The following is a 27,099-nucleotide window of genomic DNA, read 5'->3' as shown; positions in this document are numbered from 1 at the left end:
CTGCACCAGGCCAACAATCTTAACATTACTGATATGCTAAACCTTTTTCTCCTACATATGCAGATTTTATATAGTTGTGCAATGTGTATGTATAGTTGTACAACTAATAGATATTATAATATATTGTATATAAATTGTACAATGTATATATATATATTAGTTGTACAACACTTAATGTATATGTGTATGTATGTACACATTATGCATCTGTATACGTATTGTGTATACATGTCTCTATATGCACACATTAAGCATTGTACAACAAAACTTCATAGACATTGTTTTCGTCTTCCTTGTAACCCCCCAGTTGGTTTTTATTACCTCATTTTACATAAGAATGCATGGAGGTGAGAAAGACGAACCTGCTGCAGATCACACAGTCTGTAAACAGGATTTGAAACCAGGTTCTCTGACCCAGAATCCAGGGCTCTTTGAGCCATGTTGCCCATGCAAAGGCTAAGTTCTTCTATTCATTCCTGGAGCTGTAGTACTAACAATTTGAATGGATGGGTATCATATTAGCAAGGCTTTCTAATGGCTGGGGTTCAGAAAAGCTCTGGCTAGAGCAGACTGACCTCATGTTTTCAACAGGTCAGTGCCTTTTGGTGCTTGGACTTCAGGGCAATGAACTAGGAAGGGCACCTGACCATCATGAGATGTGAAGGATCCCATGGCCATGATTCCCATATTCAATGGGGATTTTCCATGTGGAAAGACAGCAGTCACCTAAACACAGGCCTCAGAGGCCAATAGGACCCATCCTTTGCAGGCATCACCCACGGAAAATTAGCTTGCATCACTTTGTCCAATCCCGGGAAGGGAATTCTCTAATGGTTCGTGGCTGCAGCAATGGAGCAATTCTATTCCACCCTGTCCCAAGGGAGGCCTTCCAATGTAATGACTCCCCATGGTTGTAATTTTCCTTTCATTTATTTGCTTCCTTACATTTGGGGAGGTTTCTTTTCTAATGAAGAACTGAGCCAAAAAAAGGAAAAAAACTGTTCTTGCTTTTAGCCTAAAGTTGATAGTTTTCAATTCACAAGAAAACCTACCTGTCAAAAGTCTACACTGGGTATATACCCAATAATGGGATTGCTGGGTTGAATGGTATTTCTAGTTACAGATCTTTGAGGAATCACCACACTGTCTTCCACAATAGTTGAACTAATTTACACTCTCGTCAACAGTATAAAAGCGTTCCTCTTTCTCCACAGCCTCACCAGCATCTATTGTTTCCTGGCTTTTTAATAATTGCCATTCTGACTGGCGAGATGGTATAACTTTGTGGTTTTGATTCATCACACACCGGGGCGTCTTGGGCACTGGGGGGCAAGGACAGGGAGAGCTTTGGGACAAACACCTAATGTATGCGGGGCTTAAAACATAGATGATGGGTTGACACGTACAGCAAACCCATGGCACATGTGTACCTATGTAACAAACCTGCACATTCCACCTATGTATCCTGGAACTTAAAAAAATCTACATTGACTTCCTTGGACTTCTTTGAATGAGGTCTATTGTCTTCAGATAATTATTGCAAACTTTATTAGCACTTGATGTGCCAGACATGATGCACTCTTTCACTTGAGTTTTCCAACAAGCCACAGGAAAAGACCTGTTACCTTCTCACACTGCAAATAAGGAAATCAGGGCTCAGAGAGACTCACCCAGTAGTAGCAGGGGACCTCATCCACTGAGGATGCGTCTGGCTCCAGAAACAGCTCACTCCGCCACAGAGCTCTCCTACCCTCTGCCAGCTTCAGTCAAGCTGGAAATGAATACACTTAACTATTAATTGTAAGCCCAAGAATAATGATCTATGTGTCATGTTCATATGTGGGACTATGCATATCCATAACATTCCACAGCACATTTCTCCCCAAGACCTTCTTCAGGCCTTGCCATGTGCATTCAGGAGCATTATTTCTCATTCTGTGAAAGCAAAGGGATGATTGGAAGGAGAATCATGTGGGACATTTTCTCCATGTCTGTGGCTTCTGAAATCCCCAAACACCACAGGACTCAAAGGCTGTGGGTGCTGTGATTCCCTGTCTCTGAAGCTCTTGGACACCATCCTTCTGGTTTGTGTTTGCAGCAAATATATCTTTCCTTGGGTGCCAAAGGAGAAAGCAGAAATATCTGTTTTTCCAAGGAGTGAAAATGGATGCCCCCACCACGTGTCAGTTTGATCTAAGCCATTTGTTGGGGGGACACCCCTTCCTCCCCAGAAAGCCCCCAGTCGTGCAAAAGACAGTAATATATTGATGGGAAGGACTGACCCAGATTCCTGGGGTATGAGATTGGGGAAGTGTGACATGGTACGGATATGTGTCCTCTCCAAGCCTCATGTTGAAATGTGATCCCCAATGTTGGAGGTGGGGCCTGGGAAGAGGTGTTTGGATAGCAGGGGTAGTTCCCTCATGGGTGGCTTCATGCTGTTCTTGTGATAGTGAGTGAGTTCTCACTCTGAGTTCATGCGAGAGCTGGCTGTTTAAGAGGCACCCTTCTCCCATCTTATGCCCTCTCTCATCATGTGAAGCTCCTGCTCCCCTTTCCTTCTGCCATGATTGGAGGCTTCCTGGAGCCTCACCAGAAGCCAAGCAGATGCTGGCACCACACTTCCTGTAGAGCCGACAGATCTATGAGCCAATGATCATAGATCATTGAGGCTTTGCTTTATAAATTACTTCTTTCTTTGTAAAGAACAGAAGTTTCAGATCTATGAGGCTTCTTTTCTTTATAAATTACCCAGGCTTGGGTAATCTTTTATATTGACACAAGAACTCAGTGATACAAAGTGTGCACGCTGGTAGAGAATGTGAGGTAGATGATACCCAAGAATACTCCAGACACCCACACTTACCAGCAGGGGACATTTTTTTCCCCAACAGGCTCATCCCTCCATGCAGCCACTACCTGTCTCAGAACCACCTGTCAGGTACAGAAATCAGGGTTCTGGGCTCCCTGCAGGGGCACTGACTCAGCCTCAGAGGATGGCCTGAGAGATGGAAGGATCAGACCGCCAGGGACAGTCTAGCCCCAACCTCAGCCCCTCTGGCAGGGAGACGCGCGCAGCTAAGGCATCTCAGACTGAGAGCAGCTCTCGTGCACTGGGGAGCTGCTCTCCCACGGAGAGCCAGCTGATGAGAAAATTGGGTTCTGTTCTTGCAGCAGGCAGGAGGCAGGAGAAGAAACCCGGGAGGTGGAGAATGGCACCATCACCCCGAGTGAGAACTGGACACCTGCTCATGGCTCTTGTACAGCAGGGCCAGAGATCGAACTGAAGACCTCCAGCCTGCTGGGGCCTGGCTGCTGTGACGCTGTCCTCCTGAGAACCCCTACAGGGCAAAACCATGGACCCATTCCCGTGAGTAGGACGCACATGCATGCGGTGTCTGTGGTTGCTGCTGCTTTTGTTTTCTGATCTTTGTATTAATTTTTTATTTGTATAAATTTAAGGGGTACAGTGCCATCTTGTTACTGGGATATCTTCAATAGTGGTGAAGTCTTTGAAGTTTTGTTTTGTTTTTCTGAGACGGAGTCCCGCTCCATCACCCAGGCTGGAGTGCAATGGCGCAATCTCGGCTCACTGCAAACTCCGACTCCCAGGCTTAAGCAATACTCTTGCCTCAGCCTCCAGAGTAGTTGGGATTACAGGTGACCGCCACAACACCCAGCTAATCTGTTTGCATTTTCAGTAGAGACGGGGTTTCTCCAGGTTGGCCAGGCTGGTCTCGAGCTCCTAACCTCAGGTGATATGCCTGCCTCAGCTTCCCAAAGTTCTGGGATTACAGGCGTGAGCCACTGCGCCTCACAAGTCTGCCTTTTACTGTATCCATTACCCGAATTATGTATGTTGCACCCATTCAGGAATTTCTCATCATCCGCCTGCCCCTCACCCGCCCACCCTTCCGAGTCTCTGGTGTCTGCAGCCCGCACTCTGTCCGGTGTGCACTTCCCTTAGCCCCCACGTTTGCGCGAGGTTTGCATTCTAGCTCATTGCTAGCAACTTGGATGGGTACCTTGTTATTCAAAAGCTAAGCTGGCAGCTCTTTGCTCGTCACTAGATGGTGCCAGATCCCAACTGTGGTCTGCGAGAGCTTCACTCGTTGGGAGGGGCGCGTGTCCCACTTTAGCTGGGAGGCAGTTTCGAGGAGAGACACTGAAAGGGAAGTCAAACCTAGACCATTTCAAAAGGAACTAGGAAAAAAGGGCCAACTGTAAGTACTAAATTTGGAAGGCAGTCTAGGAAAAAGCTGGGTGCCCAAATAATTAGTGGGTCACAGAAGCTAGAATGTTTTGGTGAGAATCATCAAAAGCACCCCCCAGCCCCCAACAAAATACAAAAGCTGTGCATGAAACCTGGCATCCCCAGCGAGAGACCTTAGAAATAGAGCAAGCAGCTCACATACTGGACCCTCTGGAGGGCCAAGGCTGCCCTGATGCCCTCTCCACATGGTGTCACTTTCTTTTTTTCTGGTGGTGGGGAGACAGGGTCTCGCTCTGCCCCCTGCCCCCAGGCTGGAGTGCAGGGGTGCCATCTCAGCTCACTGCAGCCTCTACCTCCAGGGCTGCGATCCTCCTGCCTCAGCCCCTAGAGGAGCTGGGACTGCAGGGTTGAGCCCCCACACCCAGCTAATTTACATTTTACTTTTAGTAGAGGTGAAGTCTCACTATGGTGCCCACACTGGTACATGGACTCACTTTCCACCCAAGAGCTCCGGCTCGGAAATGGGGCTGGTTTTGTTTTTCATCAGCGCTGCTACACACCCCCGCAGGAAGCTGGAGCTGTTTACTGCCTGGGGAGCCACAGGAGGGGCCTCTTCCCACCAGACAAACCCCAAGGAGCAGCCCTGGCCGTGTTTCCGAGGCTGGGTGTAAGATCCTTCAATACCACAGGTGGGTGCGTCCTTTGATGGGCAGGAGAGACACCCCCTTTTTCACTTGTCCTGTGGAAACTGTCTTTCCAGCATGTCGCTGTGACTTTTGGCTTGGGACATTGGGCTAGGGCTGGCGGCCCGCGAGCAGTGAGTCCACATCCTCCCCCACGGCGTCTGCAGGATGCTGGTGGCTGGGACAAACAGGAAGCCTGGGAGGACTGTCAAGGACTGCCACGGGCCTGCTTGCCTAAGTCTGTTTTGATCGCCTTTGAGAATGGTCTTCTTGTCAACTCAGGGGTGGTTGCTTTCCCTCACTCCCGAAAACGGCAAGGTGAGAGGCCTTACCTGTCATTGTTTTCCTGCCGCTAGAGGAAAACGAACTGAAACAGTCAAGCCCCAGTTTAAATAACACAACCTCCTCAGCTGCTTCAAGCTCTCAGACAGGGTCTGTGGCAACCAGGCAGCCATTGATTCAACCTGGGCCTCGGGAAATCTTCAGGAGAGGATGTCCACACCCTGACCAGGTGCTGAATGCGAAGGTGGAAGCCCCCTAGCTGCAGAAGTCTCCACCTCACGGGCAAGTGCACCACGAGGGCTGCCACCACCGGACGCCACAGGCTGAGCAGCTTCAGCAGCAGACATGGGTGTCTCACAGTTCTGCAGGCTGGAAGCCCAGAGTCAAGGTCCACGCACAGCTGCCTTCCTGCCATGTCCTTGAGTGACACAGAACGTTCTGGAATCTCTTCCTCTTCCTAAGGGCACTAATCCTGTCCTGGGGCTCCACCTGATACAGTTTGTATGCTGCCCTCACTAAGTCTCGTGTTGAATCATGGTCCCCAGTGTTGGAGGTGGGGCCTGGCAGGAGGTGTGGGGGCCATCAGGACAGGTCCCTCACGGCTTGGTGCTGTCCTTGCAGTAGTGAGCACGTAGTTGCAAGATCCGGTTGCATAAGTGTGCAGCACCCCCTTCTTCTCTCCTGCTTCTGCTTCTACCGTGTGATGCATCTGTTCCCACTTCACTTTCCACCATGAGTGAAAGCTCCTTGAGGCCTCCCCAGAAGCCGAGCAGGTGCTGGTGCCATGTTTGTTCAGCATGCAGGACAGTGAAGCACTCCAGCCTCTTTTCTTCATAAATTACCCAATTTCAGTATTCCTTTAGAACGGTGAAGAATGACTTAATACAACACCCTCACAACCTCATCTAAACCTAACCACCTCCCAGAGGACCCACCTCCAAATCCCAGCACATTAGGGGTGAGGGGCTCAATGTGTGAATTAGGGGTGGAAACAAATAGCCCATAGCACCCTTGTCACTGGGTTTAAGAAGTGATTATTCTAAGGATGGGCTGATCAGCTCAGCTAGTGGAGAAAGCTTTGTCTTCAGAAAGACAAACCCTTGGGTTTTGAGAGATGAATAGGAGTTTGCCAGGGGAAGTGCATTATGGGGCAAGGAAAAGGAGATCCCGCCTGAGAGTTTAGGTGGCATCGATCTTTATAGTTCGTAGAGAAAATAATAACAAATGCGTCCAATACATCACTCTTTCAAAAGGCATTTAATTCAGCTGCTGCTGACGCCCATGCAGAATCTCTAAAATCATGGTTCTGCTGTTACGCCCTTTAAGAGCTCTCTAGACAGATGGACACAGACCAAGTTGCTTTTAGAATGTCAGACATAAGAGGCATGTCGATCACAGTAATTGTAGGAGGGAGGGGAGATTTAAAGCATGAAGGCTGTCTTAGTTTACTTCTGTCTGGCACAGGCTCGATGTATACTTGACTCTACCAGGAAGCTTCCTGAGCTGGGGCCTGAATACAGGCATGGAGGGAGCTCCGTGCGGCCTCCCTGAACGCCTAGGCCCCCGCCAGCATCCAGAGTGGGGAGTGCAGGGGTCAGAGGAGAGGCCTGTGACTTTCCCAATGGAACATGTCACGTCTCTGTGCTGGCACCTCCTGCTACGCAGTCATTCTCAGAGCTCAGGGGGTATTTTGTATTCATCTGTTTGTTAGTTTCTTGGGCTGTGACATCACAGAGTGCATGACTCAAACCACAGAAATTTATTTTCCCACGTTTCTGGAGAGTGGAAGGTACTGGCAGGGCTGGTTTGTCTCGAGGCCTCTCTCCTTGGCTCCTAAACAGCGAGTTCTCCTGTGTCCTCACAGGATTGTTCTCGTCCTAAGTCTCCTCGGCGTACAAGGACCCAGCCAGATTGGATTAGGGCCACAGAATGACCTCGTTCTATTTTAATTACCTCTTTAAAGGCCATACCTCTAAACAGAGTCACATTCTGAGTATTAGGGGTTAGGCCTTCAACAGAAGAATATTACGGGGATTGAATCTAGCCCATAGCAATCTCCGTGATCCCAGAGCCACCTGGCACAGGATGCGTTTCGCACACGTTTGCTCGCTCAGCCTTAAAGGCCTTTTTACTTCTGTGGAATAGCTTCAGACCTTGGAAAACAGGACGAACTTGTTAACCGGCATTTTGAAGGCAGGACGATCTGTGGATTGGGCTCTGCTGGGCAGGCTTGGGCTGAAGGCGTGGGCAGGCTTTGAGTGCCATGAGAAGGGACAGCCAGGAGCTCCCTGTGCTTGGCAAGGGCTCCTGCCAGGGTCCGAGCACCCAGGTGGAACGGGCTCCCGAGCAGACGCCTTCCCAGACTCCTCCATTCCATGAAAAAGCCAGGACTTGGGGAGGGGGATGAGGAGGTTCACACCCCAAGGGCAATGGATAACAGCCTACTCACAGTTCACCCCAAATCCATCCTTCACCCTGATGTCACCTGCACCAAGTAACGACAGAGCCAACTCCCACTCACTGTCCAGAATCTTGCCTGGTAAGAGCTTTGGAACCCAAGGAAAGAGACACTGAGCAACCGCGCAAGAGGGTGTGGCCAGCACAGCCTGTGCCGTCAGGGTTCCAGGCTACTTGTCCAAGTCACCGGTCCCCTGAAGGAAGACACTTCATGAACACAAAGAACAATAAGAAAGCATCAAGAAGAATGGGATCTTTGTCAGGAGCCAAGCTTCAGTCCTGCCCCGAAGGTCCCTGTCCCTGGGAGGAAAGTCGTCCCTGGGGCAGGTTTTAATCCGGGTCATCTTGTCGAACTTGCTCGGTGAGCAGAGTTTCAGTTGTACACCCACACAGCATCGATAAGTTCTGGAACTTACTGTTTCTACAGCTGGAAGAGACCTTGAAGATGATCTCCATCTACCCACTTTTCCATAGATGAGGGATTTCGGCCCCGACTGGTGGGTGTCTCGCCAACGCAGATCCACGCTTGCAGCTGGTAGTGTTTCTTGAGGCCTGCCTTCGGAGCTGCAGCAAAGGCTTTCAGGTATGTGCAGAAAGCTCTAGTTTGGGGATTAAGAAATAGATTTGGAGGCGGGGCATGGTGGCTCATGCCTGTAAGCCCAGCATTTGGGAGGCCAAGGCAGGTGGATCACTTGAGGTCAGGAGTTCAAGACGAGCCTGGCCAACATGGTGAAACCCTGCCTCAAAAAAAGAAAAGAAATAGATTTGGACTCTCCTTTGATTCTTTCAGTAACTTTGAATCGATTATTCAATTTGTGGTGTGTGAGCTTCTCTGTCCTCAGCTGTAAAATCAGGAGGAGTTTCTGTTTCTCTGGGGTCTCGTAAGGAGTGGGCAGGATAACGGCACCAAATGCCGATACATCGCCAGATGCACATGAGGCAGGGCCTGATGTGTGGCCGCTCCTTTTCCCCCAGTGGCCCCCTCCCACCCGACTCCTGGGCTCCTGCTAGGTGCACGCGCTGCGCTCTTCCCAGATGGAGAGAGACCTTTCCCTGGCTATTGTCCCTGCCTGCAGTGACCCTCCCTGGTGACTCCTCTGCCTTCTGGAGCTCGGTAGACAATCACGCATCTGCTCACAGGGCAGCGCTTTGAATGATTAGATCTGTGACCTTGGGTGTCTTCTACCTGCTCTGGGATTCTGTTTTTTTCTGTGCTGCAGGAATAGCGACGCCAGCTCTGTACACTTGGGAGGGTGAAATCGGGCAGGTGGCATGCTTGCGCGCAGTAGGCGTTCGCGCTTTCACTGCTCTTTGCTGCTGCTGTTGCTGCCGCGCCTCGGCTCTGGTTCAAGACCCATCTTTTGGTTTCTCCATGGAAGTGAGAAGCCGCGAGACACAGCGTGACCCGTGGCGGTTCTCTGGCCATTGTCCAGGCAGTGTGTGCATCTGTGTGCTGAGGTCTGGAATCAAGGCTCCGTCGGTGTGGGGCAGAGTTGGTGCTAGGGATACAGGTGGGGGCTCTAGCTCTGGAAGTGTGAGGACATCACTACTCTGGGTCACAGCTTGCAGATTAATTGCAGCTTGGAAGTCAGGCCCAGGGGTGCTGCTGATGGCAGCCAGCAGGTCAGCTTCCAAGAGTGTGATCAAGAGCTTCTCATCCATCCAAAGACCTGGGGTAGAGGCATCAGCATGACCCTCCCTTTTATTCAGAAAGACACCAAGCACATGCAGACCTTCAAATGGACGGGGATTGTGGCCAAGGCAGTCCTTCCACAAGGACCTAGACAAGGCCAGGAGCTTAGGGTTAGAAAGAATTGAGTATGCCTTGTAAGTCCCCTTTCTCCCCTCCTCAAGTTTAATACAAATATCCAGTCATGGCAGGAAGACAGGTCAGCCCAGCCCAGCCCAGGCAGCTGCTGCGAGAGATGCCAAGCACAGGACTGCCCCAGCCTCCCTGGAAAACAGGCTCCACGCCAGGAGCAGGGGCTGGCAGAGCCAGGCAGGCGAGAGACGGGGGCAGCCGCGGGGGTTAGCATCTCTCACTGCCATTGCCAGGGCTGAGCTGGGCTGGGTTGGTCTGGGCACATGCCAACTGCCAGCGCCTACTTATCTGTGACACAGCGACTGCAGTATCAGTCACTGGAGGTGTGGTTCTCATCAGTGAGCTGCTCTCACTGTCCCCAGGCCTGGCTGATGCATTGGGCACCTGCAGAGGGCCCCCATGCTGCCTCTCCTCAGGTGACTCCAGGGCCAGGTTCTCTGGCCTCAGCCTCCATATGGGAAAGTGTCTCTGTGGTTCTCTCTGCTCCATGACTTGGGTTCTGTGAGACCAGGGAATGGGCTGCCCAGGCTCTGACTTGTCTCCAGGAGGTGGGCACAGGCTGCCCAGGCCCCACAGAGGTCCTGCGGATGCTACATCAGCCACAAGATTATGGGCCTGCCTTCAGAGAACATGACCTCACCTAAAGAGCTGAAACATTTTGCAGGGGACTGGAAGCATATCGGAAAGAGAGCCTTCCACAGAGCTGGTCTTGCTTTTTTACTGTGCCATTAGAGGGAGTGGGGGTGTTTCCAGAGCCTCCCCTTACCCAGTAGGGGATGTGGTCCCACGGGGTGGGATGCAGTGTGGGGAAAGCTGAGCGTGCACACAGCAAGGTGTGCTCATGGTGTATGCGCTGCCTGGCACAAACTTATGTGAGGACACTTTTAGGGTGTGTGCGGCAATGAATGGGGCAGAGATGCGCTTGTCTGTAGGCTGGGAGTGGGAGGGAGGGGACGCTGGCGGCGCATGCTTCTGGCTGTGGGGCTGTGCTGAGGCCGGCAGTGTCTGCCAGCAGCCGGGGCGTGGAGGGGGTGGAGAGGGATTCCCACTGGGGTTCATCTTCCCTCGTGAAGTGCTGTCCTGCTACTTGGGAAGCTGAGGCACAAGAATCGCTTGAACCCAGGAGGCAGAGGTTGCAGTGAGCTGAGATCACACCACTGCACTCCAGTCTGGCAACAGAGTGAGACTCTGTCTCAAAAAAAAAAAGGAACCCATGGAGATGGAAGGGGGGTTGCCAGAGTCTAGGAAGGTTAGTAGGGGGTTGGATGGGAGGTGGGGAAGGTTAATGGGATTCCAAATAGAAAGAATTAATAAGACCTATTTGATAGCACAACAAGGTGGTTAGAATAAAAAATAACTGTAAATTTTGACTTTTTTAAATTTAAAATTGGATTGTTCGTAACACAAAGGATAGAGATGCATTCTCCATGACATGATTCTTTCCCATTGCACGCCTGTATCAAAACATCTCATGTACTCCATAAATATATACATCTATGTGCACACAAGAATTTTTTTTTTACAAGATGTCATTGTGTCATTGAGTATATAGAGTGGGGAATCAGCCACCAATAAAACACAAGGGACACTTGCAAGATGACCACCTAGATCCTGGGTTTAACATTGGAGGTGTGCAGAGAAGAAATTTAGCATTGTCTGAAAAATTCTTACCAATTGGAAGTCATATACACACACACGTACAGATATACTTCATATATATGAAATCAGATTTATTCTGAATATACAGTTGGCCGTTGAACAGCACAGGTTTGAACTGTGAGGGTGCACTAAGACGTACATTTTCTTCCTCCTCTGCCACCCCTGGAGACAGCAAAACCAACCCCTCCTCTTCCTTTTCCTCCTGAGCCTACTCAGCACAAAGATGGTGAGGAGGAAGACTTTTAGAATGATCCACTGCCACTTAATAGCAAACATATTGTGTCTTCCCTGTGATTGTCTTAATAACATTTTCCTTTTTCTAGCTTTACTGTGAGTACAGCATGTAATACATAGAACACACAAAATATGTGTTCAACAACTGTTTGTTATTGGCTTCAGGTCATCGGTAGGCTATTAGTAGTTAAGTTTTTGGGGAATCAAAAGTTAAACGAGGATTTTCACCTGCATAGGAGATTGGGCCTCCTATCCCCAGCATTATTACGCAAAGGTCAACTGTATTTCTTTTTTTTTTTTTTTTTTTTTTTTTCCCTGAGACGGAGTTTTGCTTTTGTTGCCCACGCTGGAGTGCAATGGTGAGATTTGGCTCACCCCAACCTCCACCTCCCGGGTTCAAGCGATTCTCCTGCCTCAGCCTTCCAAGTAGCTGGGATTACTGGCACGCACTACCATGCCTGGCTTTGTATTTTTAGTACAGGCGGGGTTTCTCAATGTTGGTTAGGCTGGTTTTGAACTCCTGACCTCAGGTGGTCTGCCCGCCCTGGCCTTTCTAAGCGCTGGCGTTACCCGACCCAACTGTAATTCTTTTATACATAAACGAAATACTCCTTCTAATAGTCACATGATGGTTACCCTCTGTACCACCTCCCACCTCTACTCCTCTACTGTGAGACGTTGACAAAGCCTTGATCTTTCCTCCTCTGTATGGTGAAGCCAACTGGGCTCAACTCCCTGAGGCTTCCAACTCTGTTCCTAATTGTATCACTACACTGAGCTATTTAGACATTTATCTTACACATCACTATTATTCCTAAGCTAAAGAGCTAAAACTATTTCCTAGATGACAAGAGCTTTTTTTTTTTTTTTTTTTTTTTTTTTTCCCGAACAGGGTCTCACCTGTTGTCCAGGCAGAAGTGCAGTGGAGCAATCATAGCTCACTGCAACCTCGAACTCCTGGGCTCAAGTGATTCTCTTGCCTCTGTCTTGGGAGTAGCGGGGACTATAAGTACACACCACTATCCCCAGCTAATTTCATGAGCATTCATTTAACAATGCAGAATTATCTTTTTTCCCCACGCACATCTTGAAATTACTAATTGCAACATTGCAAAAGCAGTTCAGCTTGTTCTTTTGCTGTCAGCACCCTTGAGAGGACTTTTTTGTTGTTGTTGTTAGAGACTGGAGGAGTTTTATTATTACTCAACTCAGTCTCTCCAAGCATTTGGGGAGCAGAGTTTTTAAGGATAACTGGGTGAGTTGAGGGAAGCCAGTGAACCAGGAGTGCTGATTGGTCAGAGATGAAATCATAGGGAGGCTAAGTTGTCTTCTTGAGCTAAGTCAGTTCCTCGGCGGCTGGGGGCCACAAGACCAGGTGTACCAGTTTATCGCTCTGGGTGGGGCCAGCTGACCCATCAAGTGCAGGGTCTGCAAAATATCTCAAGCACTGATCTTAGGAGCAGTTTAGGGAGGGTCAGAATCTTGTAGCCTCCAGCTGTATGACTCCTAAACCATAATGTCTAATCTTGTGGCTAATGTTAGTCCTGCAAAGGCAATTTAGTCTCCAGGCAGGAAGGAGGTCTGCTTTGGGAAAGGGCTGTTACCATCTTTGTTTAAACTATAAACTAAGTTCCTCCCAAAGTTAGTTCAGCCTACGCTCAGGAACAAACAAGGACAGCTTGGAGGTTAGAAGCAAGATGTATTCAGTTAATTTAGATCTCTTTCACTGTCTCCGTCATAATTTTGCAAAGGTGGTTTCAATCACTCCCTTACAACTCTTCAGGTGTAGGCTATGAAGATGAGGAAATGCCATCAATCATTCTGGTTTATTTCTTTAGGTGACTTCTGACGCCACTATAAACACGCTGTCTTTCAACACAATTCACCCCAAGTAATTTTCTTTGGGGAGAATGGAAAGAACAGAAGCAATAAAAGTTTAGCTCATCACTATAAGCAGATGCAAGAGCAAAAAGATATTCTCAATAACTACTATTTGGAATCACAGTACCATATAACATTAACTGATTACATTCATTGAGATACACCAGTAAGAAACAGGCTTTTTCCAATTCCTTGAAGATTACAAGCTTTAAACAGATTTCACTCATACTTGAACTAGTGATGGAAGAAGAGTGGTGACATATTTAGTCACAATATGGAATCCCCTTAGGATATTTTTAGATGAAATAACTGATGTGCCTAGTTGACATTTATTTTAATTTGGAAAATCATGTACATATACCAAAACAAAACCCAAAAAACCAAAGAGAATAGTATGACATAGTATTGACTCTAAGGCCAATTCAGCCATGAACACATTTCACTACTCTCATATTTGCTTCAGATCTTAATTTTTGGTTGTACTTTTTCTTGAACTCCGAAAATTCCTGGAAGATTCTTTCAAATCATAACTTTTGTATCACTTATTAAATGTTTATTGTTTATGCCATTTACTTTTTAAAATCCATTGACTTCAGACTATAAAATTCAAACACAATTGCTTTAGAAAATCTTCAGGTGATACTTAATGATATAACTATGATTGAGGAACCCTAAAATGTCATGTCAAATTATGCATTCTGAATCAGCTAAACAAACTGTTGCTGCCTAAGTGTCAGGAATCAGGGTAGTTTTGAGACACAAAAGTTGGGGTGAAAGTTCCTACCCTTTAAGTCATCTTGTCCATCAGGTCTGCTCCATGGACATATAATGCCAAATAGCCAATATTAAACCTTCTAGTGGCCACATTAAAAAACAGGTGAAATTAATTTTAATATAGTTTATTGAGCACAATATGTCCAAAATATCCTAAAATATGTAATCAGGATCAAGATTAATGAACTATTTTATTCATATTTGTACTTATTTTTCAAAGTGTGATATTTTACACTACTCCCATTTCACGGGCTCTATAGCCACATGGGGCTTCGGCTGCCATATTGGGAAGTGCTGATATGGAGGGTGAGGATGTGGCTCACGGGTCATAACAGAGCAACTAGGAAAACTGTTGGCTGCGTTGCCTTGAGCTCACTGGTAATGGACGTTGTGGGTGGGGAGGGTGCTGACGGGTGAAGACAGGAGGCAGATGGAGACGGGATGAAGAAACCCCCAAGTGGACGTGCTTGGAGAGGCAGGTGGCAGGGGTGGCTGAAGATGCCCAGGTAATGGGCAGAACACCTGGGAAAAGAACGCAGAATAAAACTGCAGGATGGGGAGGTCTTTAGCAGCCGTGTCTCAGGGGATGCTGCTGCCAGAAAGAAGAGACCCACGGCTACATACTTGGAACCTGACCACAACTCCAGATCTCCTGACCCTCAGAACAATGTTTTCATTCACTGTACCACTTTGAGGCCATGCTCAGTTTAAGTTCTACTGCCAGTTTTATGTTAGAGTGGCGCTGCCAGTCAAGTCATCACATATACCAGGAACCAAAATCTATCCACCAACCACTAAGAGCGGGTGCAGGGATGAAACACATGTTAGAGATAACAGAACCAGGAATCAGTAGGTACTTAGACTCAGGGAGGCATATTTAATATTAGATTTATTTCTAATCTCGTATCTTTTATTTATGTCAACTTCTAGAAACAGAGAGATAGGGAAACAAAAAGAATAAAGATGTGAGTGCACAAGAGGAGGGGGTACATTGTTACATGTACAATGTCTACTTGTTACATGCCCCATTAGAACAACATACCACAAACCTAAAACAGAACAAAGTTATTAGCTCTAGTATAAGGCAGAATGCACTTATGGGTATGTCTGTGTATATGGACAGAGTATTTGAGGTGGTTTACAATAAAAGGCGCATGTGTAATAGAATTTTAGATAGTTCAGCTACCCAATTCCATCTTCGACTTCCTGGGAGGAGGGCAGGTTGTCACCATCGTATCACAGAATTGCTGCAGTAGTAACAAGAATTGCTAACATTTGAGCGCTCAGAATGTGGCAGGCGCTAACCCAGTGCTTCACATAGATGATTTCATTTAATCGTCACAAGCCAGTGAGGTGGGTTCCATCACTGTTATCTTCACTTTGTATTTCAGGTGGCCAAGATAAGTCAGTTTCTGAGGTTAAGAAACTGACTACAAGGCCGGGCACAGTGGCTCATGCCCATAATCCCAACACTTTGGGAGGCCGAGGCGGGTGGATCACTTGAGGCCAGGAGTTCGAGATGAGACTGGACAACATGGTGAAACCCCATCTCTACTAAAAAAATAGAAAAATGGCCTGGTGCAGTGGCTCATGCCTGTAATCCCAGCACTATCGGAGGCCAAAGTGGGTGGATCTTGAGGTCAAGAGATGAAGATCATCCTGGCCAACATGGTGAAACCCCATCTTTACTAAAAAAAAAAATACAAAAATTTGCCGGGCTTGGTGTTGCATGCCTGTAGTCCCAGCAACTCAGGAGGCTGAGGCAGAATTGCTTGAACCTGGGAGGTAGAGGTTGCACTGAGCCAAGATAACGCCACCGCGCTCCAGCCTGGCGACAGAGTGAGACTCTATCTCAAAAACAAAAAACAAAACCAACCAAACAAAAAAATTAGCTGCACACGGTGGCATGCATTTGTAGTCCCAGCTACTCAGGAGGCTGAGGCAGGAGAATGGCTTGAACCCAGGAAGCAGAGGTTGCAGTGAGTCGAGGTCACGCCACTGCACTCCATCATGGGCAACAGAGCCAAACTCTGTCTCAAAAAAACAAAAACAAAAACAAAAAAAAAAACACAACTGACCACAGTTCCTTGCTGGCTAGTGGCAGAGCAGGGCAGGGACTCAAACCTAAGTGGCCTGGCTCTGGAATCCCTGCCCATAACCCTGACTCTCCATTTACTTCCAGCCACTCCTCCCCAAATCTCCTTTCCAAACAAGAAACACTGACAGACAGAATGACTTATAAAGAGCCTTGTGTGCTGGTCATCCGGACAACAGAAAGCCCCTATTTTAAGAGTATTATTGATGGTGTCATCAGTGACATGACCCTGATGTGCCATCATGCTCAGGCTCAACTAAACCAGAGCAGCAACTGTTTTCCCCCATCTGGATTCAGCCAAGAGTCACTGGCCATCGAGAACCAGCTAACAATGTTGAATGCATCAGAGCCGACTTCCACATAGATCCTTCCCTGGGAATATGCTTAGGGGCTCCAAGGGACATGGTAGATGACAAAGCTCGGGTGCCTGTGCAGTAATGTGTCCTCACAGGAAGTGGTGAGGCCTTTCTTTCATTCCCTACTATGCCTTTGGCTTAACTAGAGTCCTTGTCATGCTTTCTTCACACCATACATCGGAACCTCTGGAAATAACTGAGCCAGTCATGCCCCTAGCACAGCACCTAACACAGGGTGGGAATTCAAATCTGTGGAGTGACTGCCCAGTTCTGGCTGCCATTTTAAAATGTCTTTGGAACTCTACCTTCATCACAATCTCAAAAATCTTTAAGGAAGACAGCTATTAATTTTGCCTGACTTTCTACTAGATCATCAAATTCCAATGATCACAATTCTATATTAAAAATTATTTCAGAGTAAAACCAAATCAAGCAAGGCAAGCAAACAATAAAATCGTAATATATGTATGGTATTTTACAGATGCATTCATTCCAAGACATATCTCCCAGCTTCTACTCACATTTGCTAAACAGTTTCACACAGAAATTCTTTAGTTTTGGCTCTCTTCTATTGATATTTAATTTGAAAGTGCTCTTTAAGAATCCACATACATCAGGCAGGGCAGGGTGGCTCACGCCTATAATCCCAGCACTTAGGGAGGCCAAGGCAAGTGGATCACATGAGGTCAGGAGTTCAAGACTAGCCTGATCAATATGGTGAAACCCCATCTCTACTAAAACTACAAATTAGCCAGGTGTGGTGGTATATGCCTGCAATCCCAGTGACTCAGGAGGCTGATGCAGGAGCTTGAACCCAGAAGATGGAAGTTGCAGTGAGCCGAGATTGCACTATTGCACTCCAGCCTGGGCAACAGAGCAAGTTTCCACCTAAAAACAAAAAAATCCAAATACATCAATTCTCTGATGTCAGCTAGGTTCTTTCCTCATCTTTGTTTTCATTACATAAACAAATGATCTCCCACAGTAGTTACTGCTCTTCTCCAGTCTAGCCAATGATAAACATTGGGATGGCATTAGCAGGTGGGAATTCCAGCTTTTCTCCGCCATCTTCTTTGCAATAAATGAAAGGACCTTATAAAAGATAGGTGCAGGTGAGAAAAAAGAATGAAGGTGGTCATGGACAAATGAAAACCGGTTAACCATCCAAAAATTATCAAGAAACTCAGACAGAAACTCATGTATGTTTTAATAGAACACAATATACACAAGCTTGAATAACCAGAAAGATGTCTAGTAACATATACTCTTCATAATCATGTGCTGAGCTCCAAAATGCATCAGAAAACAATGGACAATTACTAATACATTTCAGACAGCAAATAAAACTGAAATGGTTTAGGAAGCAGTCATCTCTCACATTGGTGTTGAAATTATGTAAGAATGTATTTTTATACCTAGAATCTCAAATTAGTGAGAGTCATTTCCCTGAACTCTACAAAGTAAATGCATATTCTCCCCTCTTTACAGGTAAGGGAAAGCTGAAATAGGAATTTTTTTTTTTTTTTTTGAGATGGAGTTTCACTTTTGTTGCCCAATGTGGAGTGCAATGGCACAATCTTGGCTCACTGCAACCTCTGCCTCCTAGGTTCAGGTGACTTTCCTGCCTCAGCCTCCCAAGTAGCTGGAATTACAGGTGCCTGCCACCACACCAAGATAATTTTTGTGTTTTTAGTAGAGATGGGGTTTCACCATGTTGGCCAGGCTGGTTTCAAAGTCCTGACCTCAAGTGATCCATTGGCCTTGGCCTCCCAAACTGCTGGGGTTACAGGCGTCAGCCACCAGACCCGGCAGGAAATTTAAAGTTATGCATGTAGAGACAACAGCACCAACTATTTTAGAGTCTGGGGTTTATGTTGGTAAGCTATCTATTGGTAGAAACAGTATCCCAAACCTAGCAGTATGCCTGCAGACGCATTACTTTCAGTGGCCAAGCTATGCTGTGGCATGGGGTTTGTGATGGCAGTGAGATGAGATGATGCCTGCAAGAGGCTTACGGCACTGCTTCCCTACTGTCACAACAAAGTGAACCTTTAAAATATTATGTATTTAATAGCTGTATTTGGCAATACAACATATATATATATATATATATATATATATATATATATTTTTTTTTTTTTTTTACTTTTTGCTTGAAAACTTTATTAAAATAAGGATTAAACCTGAAAAAAAAGAGCGATGAGAATGCTAGCCCTTTGCATAAAATCAGCAAGAAAAAGGAAACAGGGAGAGAAAGAGAGGAAAGAAAGGAAGGGAGGAAGGGAGGGAGGGAGGGAGGGAGGGAGGGAGGGAATTACAACATGTATATTACAACATGTAAACTTTATCACATATGTATGAAATAACTTTTTATCACCAATTTTTAAGATCCATATTTTCCTTTATTGCTGAATTAATGAGGCACCAATAATCCCAATAACATAAGTCAGAATTCTGGTAATACCATAAAGAGACATAAAGAGTTAGTCAAATATTCTCGCCTGCTGGAGACAGAATATCAATAGCACCTTTTAAAAAAAAAAAAATGAACATTATAAAATTGCAGAACATATATATATTCACATATAAAATCAATAATAATTGGAATGGAAAAACTGATGTGTTTCATCAGTATCAATAAATGTTTTCCTGGGAGTTTGTTCCACATACTCGATTTCCCTCACTACATTAGAAGTACTTTAGCTTTCTATTTGAAGTGGTTTCCTTAAAAATAACTTTTTTTCTGCTTAGGATAACCAGGTATTATTACAGTATACATAATAACAAGGAATATGCCTTTGATCTCACGTATGACTCCCCAATTGCTACAAGAATAGATTTACTTTTCATAAACAAATTGAAAAAGATGTCTTATCTTGATAATATTGAATAGTTGTAGCTACTCTAAACTGAGTAAATTAGTGATTGTATGGACAAGCATTCTGTAATAGTTGAATTAAATGTTTTAAATTCAGTTAATTACATGAATATTTGACCTACATATCAAATATCTGAATGTTGGAAATTAGTTTCACCAAAGTACTAATTTTCACTCTAATGCCTGGATGTTACATAGTTTCTGTATAATGTCAATTATACTAAGTTATAACATAATTTCAAGTTACCTAATCTTTAATCAGAAAGTACCAGTTACTCCTAATGAAAACTGGCTCAAAAAGAGGAGAAAAAAATCTTGCTTATAAAGAAAGCTATGCAAAACTACAAAGACATTGTAGCTTTCCACCAGATATGGAATATCTGCCAAGAAAATATTTAACTCAATCTTCAATCTAAATACTTTAAAAACAAATTAAAAGTTATTTTAGTATGCACTTGAAATTATACACATGAAATACTACTTTGATAGACACTTCTCTCTTTTCAAATTCGTTGTCACATGTATCTGGGAGTTACTCTGTGTCTATAATGAGCAAATTTTATCTTTCTATATTTCCTTTTTATTTTTTAAGAGATGAGGTCTCGTGCTGTTACCTAGGCTGTAGTGTAGTGGAATGACCATGGCTCACTGCAATCTCAACCTGCCGGGCTGAAGCAGTCCTCCCACCTCACCCTCCCGAGTAGCTGGGAAAACAGGTGCACACCACCAAGCCTGGCTAATTTTTAAAATTTTTTTATAGACAGGTTCTTGCTATGTTGCCCAGGCTGGTCTCGAACTTGGCCTTATTTCCTTCTATGATCAGTCTAGTTAGATCACTTGATTGACACAGACCTATTCAAAGAACTACGAACAAAGCAAAAAATAAAGCTTATGTAACCCATATTAAGATTGTTGCCACTCTAAATTTTAAAAATCACATGGAAATGAAACACATGAAAAACTATCAGTATGTATGGTGTAAGAATTGGCGGGATTGGCACATTTATTCACCAACATAGTTAATTGCAGGCATTTGACATGTTTCACTGAGACATTTAATGATTACAGAATTGCCAAGAAAATTAACATCTGTCATGCATCTTATAAATTACAGATGGGTTTATATAACCAAAGTAATATACTGCTTGAGAGTTTTGACTATTTTAGTGTATTCTTTTAAAACTTTGCTCAATGTTTAGGGGAAAATATTGCGAAGAATGCAGGGCCAGTCATTAGCCTACTTTATGTATTAGAAGACTGCTGGTGAATTTTAGGGTCAAAAAATGTTAAACAGCACAGCCATGAGACAGTGAAAGATTTTATTATTTTTTTTTACTTTCATCCAAACACATCCTTTTCTGAAAAACATAAAAGCATGCACATCGATGACATTCTTATAAAGAAAAACGACTAAGCTGTAAATCAATAACAACACAAACAAAAGTTTAAATGATATGTGAAAAGATTTACAGGTATAGGGCTCTTAATATTAGAACATAACTCACGTCCATATGAATACAGGTTAAGGAGAAGCTTCTGACTTTCCAAACATTTTGATACAGAATTTTTTTCAACTACTATATTTTATAACCTTTTGTGAGAAGATTAGTATAGTTTTAAGAAACGTAACATTCAAGTGATTTTATGCAGCTTAGGCTGCCTTGTTAAAATGAGTTAGAATCCACATAATTCCAATAGTACTGCCTTTCGAAACTCAAATTTACAGCATATCCATCATATTCAAAATATGCTGAATTCCCGTACTTAACAATGACATGGAATTGATCTAAATTTTACCTTACAAGTAAGAGAAAATTACAACTCAGTATGAGGAAACCTTTTTTAAGTTTTATCCATACCCCCATTGATGATTAGGACAGCTATATCCTGAGTGTACACGGATGTGTGAATATATATACATTGTAATGTATGCACACCGATTCACACCACATGACTCTTCAAAGACGTTGCTTCAAACAGTTTGTTCTCTGGCTTGGGAGAAGCAGTGTAACAGTCACTTCATTTTCCCTTAATCACTTTTTCATTTGGTTTATCATGGTCCAGTTGGTACGTTTCATGTGGGTCACTGATATATTTTTGCAACAAAATCCAGTAGCAGTAAGCAGAAACGTTAAAGGACTATGAGAAATCCAAGTTTAAATTATAACATAAAAATAGAGTAGTTCACACTGAAAGGTCTTCTTCCCATGGTTCCATGCTGAAATTCGTGATTTGGTTCCTGGAACACAGCTCTTGCTCTAAGGTGATATATATTAATGTGTAGCTCCGTTAAAACTAATGGGAAATGATCAAATTCGCTCAGTCCTGATGAATCCAGTCTGTATTTCACTGGTTTGACAAGGTGAATTTCTTGACACAGACAAATGCAAAATGCCTCTGCAGTGGCTGGTGAAGCCTGCTGGCAAAGGCTCAGTGAGTTGCCCTCTGACAGCAGCAGCACGGGCTGGCTCTGCATTTCCTCCGAGCAAGTGTGCGTGCAAGCCGCTGAGCAGCACCACTAATGGGATCCATGGGTCAAGGACCAGAGCCCAGTGGGAATCCAGCACGCTACAGAAACGTGACTTCTGAATTCATATTCTGTTAAATCAAAGAGACATAGGCAAAAGGCACATGCTAGTAAATCTAGGCAGAATGTCTGCAGGCTCCCATCACCTTAAATATCTTGTGAACTTGGGGTCCAACCAAGGTTCACACTGACTATTTTGATACTTAAGAAAACCCAAAACCTTAATGTTTTCAAGCACTTATGGCACAGACATAGGGAAGTACTAACAGCGTAGCTTAAATCTTCAAAAAGCTGGGAAATTTAAAGTTCTGCTACAATGAATCAGAGTCACAATTTTAAACTTCATTCTCATATTTTATACCATTTTTGTGTGTACAGGGTGTGCAAATTAAGCAATTTCAATAAATATTAGAAATTTTATTATTTTGCAAATATGAGTAAAATCAGCTAATAATGCAATACAATAAAATCATGTGCTAAACAGAGCTTTTTCCCCATGAATATTTTTTACCCTTTCCGTTTAACATCTTGACACCTCTTTTTTTTTTTTTTTTTTTTTTTTTGAGACAGAGTTTCACTCTTGTTGCCTAGGCTGGAGTGCAATGGCACGATCTTGGCTCACCACAACCTCCGTCTCCCAAGTTCAAGCAATTCTCCTGTCTCAGCTTTCCAAGTAGCTGGGATTATAGGCATGTGCCACAAAGCCCAGCTGATTTTGTATTTTTAGTAGAGACAGGGTTTCTACATGTTGGTCAGGCTGGTCTTGAACTCCCGACCTCAGGTGATCTGCCCGACTTGGCCTCCCAAAGCCCTGGGATTACAGGCATGAGGCACTGCACCCAGCCGACACTTCTTAAATACAGTTTCTTTCACTGACTTGTAGAAATTAAGCAAAACATGAAATATTACCTAGCTGCAAGATACTAAGTACTTTAGTACAAGAGTTTGGAGCTGTCAAATGGTAATAAATTGAAAATAACAGTGAAATATGCTGCTAATTAATGCTCAAAAATGCAGCCATCTGACTTACAAAATATACAATCCTCCTAGGCTTCTGAAGTTGTCATTAGTGCATGGGAAATTGAAAGAGCAGGAGGAACTCCATTTAGCTTTTACCCTTCCAGCAGCCCTAGTGCTAAAGTTGTATCACCATGTTTGTTTGCTCAAAACCATTGCATATCAGCTTTCGTCACAAATTCTATTTTACCCAATGTTCAACCAACAAGGCTTTATTTACACTCCTTATTAAATTCAGGAAACAATTTGATGTCACGTGCAGCTGCCAAAAATAGGCAATGCAGCACATCCCACTGTCTGAAGACAGCTACTTGTTTATGGTTTAATAGTAACCCACAGGCAGCCAAGTAGGGTTCCATATATCCACGTGTTCACATACAGCTTCCTTCCAGCCTCGGTCATAAGCATGCCTGTAGTCAAACCACTTAAGATCAACATTGATGGTAAAGTCTTCTTGATACTTAATTTGGAATGAACACTTTTCCCAGGAAATCTGTTTCGTCTTTCTGGATCTGGTGACTCATAAAATTCTATAAGCATCCTATGGCCAGAATGAAAAAAGTTTATATTTTAGTCACTTCAGTATTTCAATTAAAAAAATATAAATTAGGTAGCTATTACATGCTGGAAAAGTTATGCAGGTCCTTGGAAAATAACGATGGATAAGAAAACATCCAGAAACTTGGTTTAATAGAAGTTTCTAGTCTTTCAAAATATCTTTAATATGCTCTATGATTAGCATATATGAATTATATATAGAATATTTCAACAGCCATTTTATGAGGATGCTCTTTGTTTTTTAAACTTTTGATCTATAAAGTTTTGCAGTGACCTAACCCACAAATGGCTAACAACCTGTTGCAGTTTCTCCTCCTTTTTACATAGAGCTCCTATTCCACCAGAAGTCAAAGACAGGACCAGCAGTTCTCAGCTGTCTGTCTGTATCTATGGGCGGCTGGTCCAAGGATACCCAGCAGATACCAAGATCAAAGGATGCTTAAGTCCCTGATACATGAATAAAATGGCATAGTATTTGAATAAACACATGCGCATCCTCCCAAGTCCTCTTTTTTGAGACAGGGTCTCGCTGTTGCCCAGGCTGGAGTGTGGCACAATGATGACGCACTGCAGTCTCAACCTCCCAGGCTCAAGTGGTCCTCCCACCTCGGCCTCCTGAGTAGCTGGGACTATAGGTGCCCACTTGGCTAATTTTTGTATTTTCTGTAGAGACAGGGTTTTGCCCTGTTGCCCAGGCTGGTCTCGAGCTTCTGGACTCAAGCAGCTTGCCCACCTTAGCCTCCCAAAGTGCTGGGATTACAGGCATGAGCCACCACACCCAGCTCCCTTCTTTTCTGAATATTTTTGACCTGTGCTTGGTTGAATCCATGAATGTGGAATCCATGGATACGGACTGCTTACTGCACCTGGAGTGTCTCAAAGAAGCCTTTCTTCCCATGGAATTATAAAGGCAGATAAAAGAAGGAAAACAACATAGTCAATTCATTTTCCCATCTTACATAAAATCTGTAAAGTTATAGCAGCAGAACATACCCAACATAATCATCTAAAACACAAACATACAGAAAGGGAACATGCTTCTATTGCTTTATAAATCACATTCCCTAGCAATAGTCGTTGTATTAAAATGTTCAGACTCACTCTAAATACTTATAAATACTTATAAAATAAGTAAGACGTTAAATACATTAGTCTTTTTTCTGAAAACACATTTTCATGTCGATACATGTCGATCTTACTTTTAAATTTCTTCCATGGACAAAGAGGTCCCGAATGGCTGGCTTAATAACAATTATGTACAGTTGAGAGTCAATGAAAATAGAAACTTAAAATTTCATGGTTAACCTATTATACTTCTAATAATTCTCACCCAGTAAGGTTCACCCAGGAAGGTTAATTTAAAACATTTTACTGTAAAACAAGGAAAAGAAGAACAATGATATTTTCTTGAGAAGAAAATATGTTAAGAGAATAAAACAATTGGCTACAATTGTGGAATATAATTAATCACAGAAGACATTTTAGATATAACACTGTCAACTGCTCCTTCTTTCTGCAATAAATCTAACAGCATCATGTCCGCCCGTACATCAGCACAGTCCTCTGCCCCACCCTGGCCCAGCAGATGGTCCTCACACGGTACCACCACTTTATCTGACCGAGAGGTAGATCCAGGCATCTGATACTGGAGAGCTTCTTTGTGTGTGGTGTTGTTTTTAATTTAATTTTATATGTTATCACATAGTATTGTCCAAGAAACACTATCAATGAAAGCAGATGGGCCCACTGTCACGAGTCCTTTTATAGTGATTTGTGTAAGTAAAGTTTAAAACAGGATCAGATATGCCTATGATTTGACTTGAATTTATAAAACGCATTCTTATTGGTTTCAAATGGTTGACTACACTGAAATCTAGTTGAACCAAAGTTTCTGAAGGGCTGGAGCCGCTGTTACTCACTTGTCTTTGATTTCGAAACGTTCATGCAGCCATCTCCTCATATGTTCTTGTTCTTCTGGGACATCTTTTTTGTCGATACGATCAATGTGAATATGAATTTTTGGAGATTCTTTGCAGAGAAATTCTAACAAAGAACAAAAATATTTCATTTTTTATTATTTTAGAACTCATGGTCATATAAAGTAACATAATGAAAATAAGGTAATGGGACAAAAAAGTTGTAAAATGAAGAAAAAGATTCCTTAGCAAAAATAAGTAAAAGTTAAAAAAATAGGGATTATAAACTGGTGGTTGGGGTTTCAAGCTGAAGTCGAGGAGCATGTTATCATTTCTAAGTCGACTACAATGACATAAGTCATTTAGCTAAATCAACGGTACCAAATGTTATTTTTCACCTGACAACTTTTAGTGCTGTAGGCATCCCAGGAACAGGAAGCTGGATCCTCCTCTAAGTCCATCCCCACATTTCTGCAGGGATCCCCAAATGCCTACCACCACCAGCACCCATCTTAGTGTATCACCTGTCACAGTGACTGCTGCTTCCCCACCAGACTGTGAGTTCCACAGGGGCTGAGAGGAAGCCGGTCTGGCTTCACGATGGCACTTCCTGACCTGGCACACAGCTGGGCACTCACAGGCACCTGACAGGCCTCAATCCCTCGCTCCTCACCTGACACACAGCTTATTGTCGCTCACTGCTACACTGCCACAACAAAGTTGGGGGAGCAACTGCCCCTCCTAACTTGGCCATTGGTTTCTAATCATTGCCACGCCTTGCTTTCCTGATACTTGCCATATCTTAACATAGCATATAATTGGTAAAAGAACCAAAATTGTTACACGGATATGGCAAGCCCTGTAAACAACTGTAGTTCTTAAGACTTGATAATTTGAAAAAAGGAGATAGTCTTTTTCAACCTTGGTTGCACAAGGGATGAGGCTATATTACTTATTTCAAGAAAGAACTTTGAGCCTAGAAACTCCCTTCTTGTAAGTGACTCTCTGTGGAAAGGTAAGAATGTTAACATATTTAAGTTCCTTGGAGAACAACAAAATATTCCTAAGATTTAAAAGCAGACTAAGGTGGGAGGTATGTTGAGAGGGAGGCTGAGACCTTTTACTTCAAATTGAAAATGTGTTCAAAGACGCGTTCTGAGAAATGATGAATACTACACTCCACCGTCTGAAGACGACTTGTCCTTGCTCTTTCAAACCCACACACTTCCGTTTTTTGCTAAGTACTTTCTGCAACTGCTCTTCCTGACTTCAGTGTCAAGCTCATAGTAACATGCAGCATTTCGATGATCAAAAATATCCGGTATTCTTACATGCTTCCAGGAGTGACCTGGCTTTAATAATACATGTGCAAAACACTAAAAGAAGATTTTCATTTTTCAGTATTTTTGTCTTAATTTTCCTACAGTACTATCATCTGAATAATCAAAGAACTGCTTAAAAAGTACCGTAAGCAGCAGAACTGTGCCCTGGGTAAGCAGCCTGGGTCTTCACTTCTGTGGTGACACTGGGCAGCTCTGCCGGCCTCTCTGTGCTAAGTGTCCAAGCTTCTAAGGTACGGATGGTGATGATAACGGCACTACTTGACAGGGTCACAGAGGAAGATGTCAGGCACCTGCAGGAGTGCCTGGCACACAGTAGGTACTGTGTGTGAGCTAGTACAGTGTTTTGGCATATTGCTTCTCACCCTGTCTTATTTCTATCTCTGATACATAAAAAGACAGATTCC

General features: G+C 44.1%; 1 protein-coding gene across 3 annotated transcripts in view; it reads right to left on the bottom strand.

Moving 5' to 3' along the window:
- Positions 1 to 23,068: 23,068 nt before the first annotated feature.
- AGPAT5 (1-acylglycerol-3-phosphate O-acyltransferase 5) overlaps positions 23,069 to 27,099 on the bottom strand; it is a 62,564-nt gene continuing 58,533 nt past the window's right edge. For all 3 annotated transcript variants that reach the window (XM_032260315.1, XM_032260314.1, XM_032260313.1), the window contains 2 exons: positions 25,356 to 25,479; positions 23,069 to 23,419 (listed from right to left, as the gene is read on the bottom strand). In XM_032260315.1, coding sequence (XP_032116206.1) covers positions 23,194 to 23,419; positions 25,356 to 25,479 — 350 coding nt within the window. In that variant the 3' untranslated portion in view covers positions 23,069 to 23,193. The remainder of the gene's footprint in view (positions 23,420 to 25,355; positions 25,480 to 27,099) is intronic.

This window comes from Sapajus apella, unplaced genomic scaffold (genome assembly GCF_009761245.1).
Source record: "Sapajus apella isolate SASKATOON/1434 unplaced genomic scaffold, GSC_monkey_1.0 scaffold116, whole genome shotgun sequence".
Lineage (NCBI taxonomy): Eukaryota > Metazoa > Chordata > Mammalia > Primates > Cebidae > Sapajus > Sapajus apella.
Note: the sequence above shows the minus strand (reverse complement) of the source record. Positions and strands in the feature narration are given on the sequence as shown.